Source organism: Myotis davidii, unplaced genomic scaffold (genome assembly GCF_000327345.1).
Source record: "Myotis davidii unplaced genomic scaffold, ASM32734v1 scaffold96, whole genome shotgun sequence".
Classification (NCBI taxonomy): Eukaryota; Metazoa; Chordata; class Mammalia; order Chiroptera; family Vespertilionidae; genus Myotis; species Myotis davidii.
The window spans coordinates 8,057,494-8,063,538 of NW_006289416.1; the positions used below are offsets into that span (position 1 = coordinate 8,057,494).

At 53.4% G+C, this 6,045-nt stretch overlaps 1 protein-coding gene across 1 annotated transcript in view; it reads left to right on the plus strand.

Moving 5' to 3' along the window:
* The first annotated feature begins 1,994 nt into the window (after window positions 1–1,994).
* Window positions 1,995–6,045, plus strand: part of ZNF516 (zinc finger protein 516) — a 50,231-nt gene continuing 46,180 nt past the window's right edge. The window contains exon 1 of the mRNA XM_015562760.1: window positions 1,995–3,911. Coding sequence (XP_015418246.1) covers window positions 2,192–3,911 — 1,720 coding nt within the window. The 5' untranslated portion in view covers window positions 1,995–2,191. The remainder of the gene's footprint in view (window positions 3,912–6,045) is intronic.

A 6,045-nucleotide genomic window follows, 5' to 3' on the forward strand; every position in this document is an offset into this window, starting at 1 on the left:
AATCTATTTTAAAACCCTAATCAGCAAGCCATTTTTATGCCTAAACAATGAAATTACAGTCTCGTCTGGCAAGTTCCCAGTGACAGCCTTGGGAAGAGTGTGTCAGACAGTAACAACAGAACTCTGATTCATTATGGGCAAAATGTGTGGTCAGCGGGGCTGTGCTCTGTGCTTTGCGCATGTCTGTGGTGACTGGTCACATGTCAGCTAAGACACATGGATGTGTATTGCCTCTCTACCCCCACCCTCCACGTAGTGTCTGTGTTACCTGCAGGTTTGGGAGCGCGAGTCACGCCTCACAGGGGCCACGGCAAATGGGGAGAAAGCATTTGAGACCCCTCCACCCCCCGGCTCCCAGAGGCTGAGGGGCTTTTAAAAATAGGACAGCAAAGCCCTTAGTGCCAGGAGGGCTGATAATGTCCCCATAACCCTGTCACTGGGGTGGCTGCCCCGGGCCCATGTTTAAGTGCAAAGTTCCGAGGACAGTGTTCTTGTTCTTTTTTGGAAAAGAAAGGATGGCTGTGTCTTAAGTGGCAATTTTTGCTGACAGCTAAAAGAATGGTCACAGAGGTCTGTTGATTTGGCCACTGAAGCGAGCCAGTGGCAGAGAATTACGTTTTAACTGATTGCTAGAAGGTTTGCAAAAAACATCATCAGTGGGCTGTGTGCATCGGGAGGGGCTGCTGAGTGGGCCTCCTTCAATGCAGGAGGAGAACCAGCCCTGTTCCAGGGGAGCCAGGTGGGCCCTCCGTCCCTAGCTAATCTGTCAGAACTCTGTCCTGAAAGATGCGGTATCTCCCACGTGCATTCTAATTGGCGTATTATTTGTCTGCATTCTGCTTATCACAAGTCAGAAGGAAATTCCTGTTTTTATGGCACATGGTTGCTTTTCAGTGTGGACTGTCTTGGGCCCATTGGTGGTGTACAGGTGTTTGGTAGGGTTTCCCACAGTGTAGAGGCTTGCCCACTGTGCGCCTTGGATTGTGCACAGGGTGCTGGACACGCCCAGGTGCCTGGAGGAGCAGCTCAGACCAGGGCCTGTCCATCATTCTCTGGAAGGCAGATGGGCATGAAGGGGACAGTGATGATACATCTGCTGTCACCAGGGAGAGGTGGACCTGGCCTCCCCGGGAGGGCACTGTGGGGTCTGACTGTGGAGAAGTGGGGATGCTGCCCAACCTCCTGTAGTCAGCAGGGTTTTCCGCACCTAGGACTCAGCCCTGTGGCCAGAGTTTCGGGTGGTTTTGGGGATACAGCGGGGGTAGGAGTGCAGGGGAAAAAGGACAGGACCAGGATGGCAAGAACTTTGTAAGGTGGGCCGAAGAGTTTGGGCTTTAAGAGGCGGCAAGGACCGAATGTTGCTCTGGAAATGCCCTTGTGGTCACACACACCGGGGGTGGTATCCGTGGGGTAGCTGGCATCGGCCACCCAGTCCTGGGGTAGTGGGTTCAGGGCACAGACCTTGAAGCAGCTGACGGTTCCCTTTCTGCACTGCATTGCTTCTCTTTCACTCTACCATCCAAGTTCTTAACTGAAGACTCGTTTCCTTACTGTCTGCATACCTTTGTAAGTGCTGTTCACAGCTGCAAAGCCCAGCAGGGGCTCTGCCTCCCATCTTTGCCATCGTTCCCCCCTCATTTCACTTTGCTCCTTATTCCCACGCTCTCCTCTTTTATAGCTGTATCTCGCGCCGACAAACTCTCACCAGTCTTTTCTTAAAGATTTTATACCTTTCTGATAAAAATTATTTTAGTGCATAATCATTTACATTGGTTTGTTTTAATTATTTAACACGATCATTATCAATAATTAATTGCTTGATTGTTGATCTTTGAAAGGAAAGTAGCTGCTTATACAGCTGTTTGAATTTTTTTTTGTTGGTGCCTCATTTCTTTAATTTGGATTGGATTGATGTTTTTAAGGAGGACTATGTGGATCCATTGGTGGATGTGACTGGGTCTCTCTTCCCCTGCACACCTCCTTCCTAAGCTCTTCGCTGTGTCTTTTCTGTTCCAGGTGTTCGCTGCCCTCCACCATGTGCTCCAGGTAGGACATGCACATTGTGGTGGCAGGCGTGTCTGCAGCTGGGAAGCAGGAGGCTCCTCTGAACATGGAGAGATAAGACCTTGTCCTGCAGGCCTGCCTGACAGAGAGCCCTGCCACCCTGGCTGAGCTTGCCCGTGTCCTTGAGATGGATCGTCACCAGGAGGCCGAGATGGAGCTGCGCAGGGGCCCCGAGGTGGCCGGGGATAAGGCCCTGAGCCACAGCTGCTGCATTTGCGGCAAAAGCTTTCCCTTCCAGAGCTCCCTGTCGCAGCACATGCGCAAGCACACGGGCGAGAAGCCCTACAAGTGCCCCTACTGTGACCACAGGGCTTCCCAGAAGGGCAACCTCAAGATCCACATTCGCAGCCACCGCACGGGGACTCTGATCCAGGGCCACGAGCCCGAGGCCGGCGAGACGCGTGTGTCCGAGGGCCTGGACGGCTGCACCAGCCCCACAAAAAGCACTTCGGCCTGCAACAGGATCCTGAATGGCGCCACGCAGCTGGACAACAGCAAGATCCTGCTGAGGAGCAGCAGGAAGGAGGCGGAGGGGGCCGCATGCCCTGCGGAGGACGGCGGCGCAGCGGCTCAGTGCTCCTTCTGCAAGAGCAAGTTCGAGCGCAAGAAGGACCTGGAGCGTCACGTGCACCGGGCACACAAGCCCTTTAAGTGCCGGCTGTGCAGCTACGTGACGCTGAGGGAGGAGTCGCTGCTGAGCCACATCGAGAAGGACCACATCACCGCGCAGGTGCCCAGTGGGGAGGCCTGCGTGGTGAACGGCAAGCCGGAGCTGCCGCCTGGGGAGTTCCCGTGCGAGGTGTGCGGCCAGGCCTTTAGCCAGACCTGGTTCCTGAAGGCGCACATGAAGAAGCACAGGGGCTCCTTCGACCACGGCTGCCACATCTGTGGCCGGAGGTTCAAAGAGCCGTGGTTCCTCAAAAACCACATGAAGGCGCATGGCCCCAAGGCGGGGAGCAAGAACAGGCCCAAGAGCGAGCTGGACCCCATCGCCACCATCAACAACGTGGTGCAGGAGGAGGCGATCGTGGCCGGCCTGGCCCTCTATGAAGTCTGCACCAAGTGCGGGAACCTGTTTACAAACCTGGACAGCTTGAATGCCCACAACGCAGTCCACCGCAGGGTGGAGGCGGGCAGAACTCGGGCCCTGAGCGGGGAGGGCGAACTCAGACCTGCGGACTCCCAGCAGCTCTTCCTCCAGTGCCTGAACTTATGCCCCGTTGGAACCGGTGCACCAGCCCACGGACAGACCGGGCAGCGGGTGGCCGAGCTGGACCCGGTCAACAGCTACCAGGCCTGGCAGCTGGCCACCCGGGGCAAGGTGGTCGAGCCAGCCGAGTACCTCAAGTACGGGACGTGGGACGAGGCGCTGGCTGGGGATGTGGCCTTTGACAAGGAGCGGCGCGAGTACATCCTGGTGAGCCAGGAGAAGCGCAAGCGTGAGCTGGAGCCTGGTGCGCAGGGTCCCCCACGAAAGAGGGCAGGCGCACCAGGGGACCTTGCACCCGGGTCTCTGGACCCTAGGCCTGCCTCACGCCCCAGCCGCCGGGCTACCACCCCAGCCGGCCAAGGCAAGTCCTCCGAGTGCTTCGAGTGCGGCAAGATCTTCCGCACCTACCACCAGATGGTGCTGCACTCTCGGGTGCACCGCCGTGCCCGCAGGGACCAGGAGGGCGCAGGGGACCGCGTGCCCCGCGCACGCTGCGGCTCACTCAGCGAGGGCGATTCGGTCTCACAGCCCAGCAGCCCTGGATCTGCCTGCGCGGCCACTGACTCCCCAGGCTCTGGCCTGGCAGAGGAGGGTGCTGATGAGAGCGGAGAGGAGGGTGCCGCAGACCCTGCACCAGGTGAGTGGATGCGCCTGTGCTGCCAGGTTTTCCCATGCCCAGGTAGTCTCGGCTCAGGTAGTCCTGCACCCAGGTGGCCCAGGCCCAGTATTCCTAGCTCAGGTAACCCCATACCCATGTGCTCTGCACCCAGGTGGCCCCTTGCCCAGGTGGCCCCATCCCAGGTATCTGAGCCCAGATATGCCTGGCCCAGTGTTTTGTACCCAGATAGCCCTGTGCCCCAATAGTTCTTCCCAAGGTATTTCTGAACCCAGGAGGTCCAGGCCTCGTAGCCATGTAGCCAGGTGGCTCTGGCTCAGGTAGTTCAGGAGCCCAGATAGGACTGATGCCCAAGTACCCATGCCAATATGTTTGGGGTTTAGATAGCTCTGAACCCAGGTGTCCCAGGCCCAGCAGCCCCAGCGCCAGGTAGTCCAATGTCCTGCACCAGAAGAACCCTGTGCCCAGGTAGCCCTTTACCAGGCACCTCATGCCCAGGTATTCTGGGCTCAGGTAGGCCAGCAGGGTGTCCCTGAACTCTGGCTGATGGTGCAGATGCAGGTGCCTCGTGCTCCCCTTCTGACTCCTTTCTGCTCATTGCCCATATGTGTTTGCATAAATGAACACCTTTGACCCGCTGCGTTGATAGTCTCTCTGGGACCTCAGTCATTTGACAGACCACAAGTGGCAGGCTGCTCAGAGAGCGTGCTCTTTTCTCCCTGTGCAATCCCAGACCTAGTTCGCTCACCACAGTGTGCATATGGGAGCGAGCACACAGGAGCAGGCACAGAAGGCCCACCCGTGGGTGCACACACACGCATGCACACACACGTTTTAGCCGTGCCTCTTCTCCCCCGCACCAGGCAGCCAAGTAAAAGAGTAACTTCAAGTCAGTTTACAGTTTTAATTAATCTCCCTGGATTCAGGTAACCCTATGGGTTCAGAGGCAGCTAATTGGCAAGGGTTACTTTCCAAATAGCAGCTATGTAAACATTTAAAGATGCTTGGCTAACTTTGTTTTCATCATTTTCCTACTTTTTATAAATCTTAAAAGTTTTGATACTTTCTTCATAATTTGTGTTTTGGGTAATTTTTACAAGTTCCAGAACTTGCCACTTTCTAAAGATAGCCAGGAATGTTTTTTTCCTTCTCCCTGAAAACTGGTTAATGGATGTTGCCTTTACCTGAAAGGTCAGGGATGATGGAAACCCGGTTGCTTCCGCAGGGCTCTTTATGTTTTGTAGGGAGGAAAATACCATTTATAAGTGTATATACAGGTAAGTGGATAATAATACATTATGCATTGACCCACATTTCCCACTCACTGCTTAGTCATTAGCCCTTGGAAGGAGCAGGAGAATACATTGTTCTCTGAAAATGTGTGGCTTGTTTCCTGAGATTTTTTTTTAATTCTTCTATCAGTTACACACACACACACACACACACACACACACAAAACACACAAAACAATAGAAAATCCGGGCCCAGGGCCTAACTAGGAAACCCAAAATGCCAATGCAGACATGGAAGAGGCCTTGAATAGGCAAGGGGGGTGGTTCCCCAGAGGGGAGCCAAGGAGGGGGACTAATGTCAAAGCCACTTCTCTGCTCCTGGGCACTCAGCCCAGCATCACCCCTTAGTCATTAGCCCTTGGAAGGAGCAGGAGAATACATTGTTCTCTGAAAATGTGTTGCTTGTTTCCTGAGATTTTTTTTTAATTCTTCTATCAGTTACACACACACACACACACACACACACACACAAAACACACAAAACAATAGAAAACTGGTGAACCCAGTTGTGACCCCTGGGTGGCATTTTAATTTGTGGTGTTCCCTTTTTAAAATTTTTACAACTAGAGGTTTTACTTGGTCACATTCTAGTAATAATACTATGACTACTTTTTGGAGCATGGGTAAAATATTAGGCTAGACCTAAATATTATTTTTTACTTTGAAGACAGATATTTTGAATGCTTGGAAAGCTTTTAGACCTGATCCCCACCTGTTATGATAGCAGTCAAATAATTAATCATAAGCTAATTCGGTAGTGCTTTTAGGAGTAAGATGTTGGAAAGGTCAAATTATTTTTACTGTTAATTAGAAATGATTCTTTTTCTCTGGTTCACTAAATTTTAAAGATTATCATTTGCTTC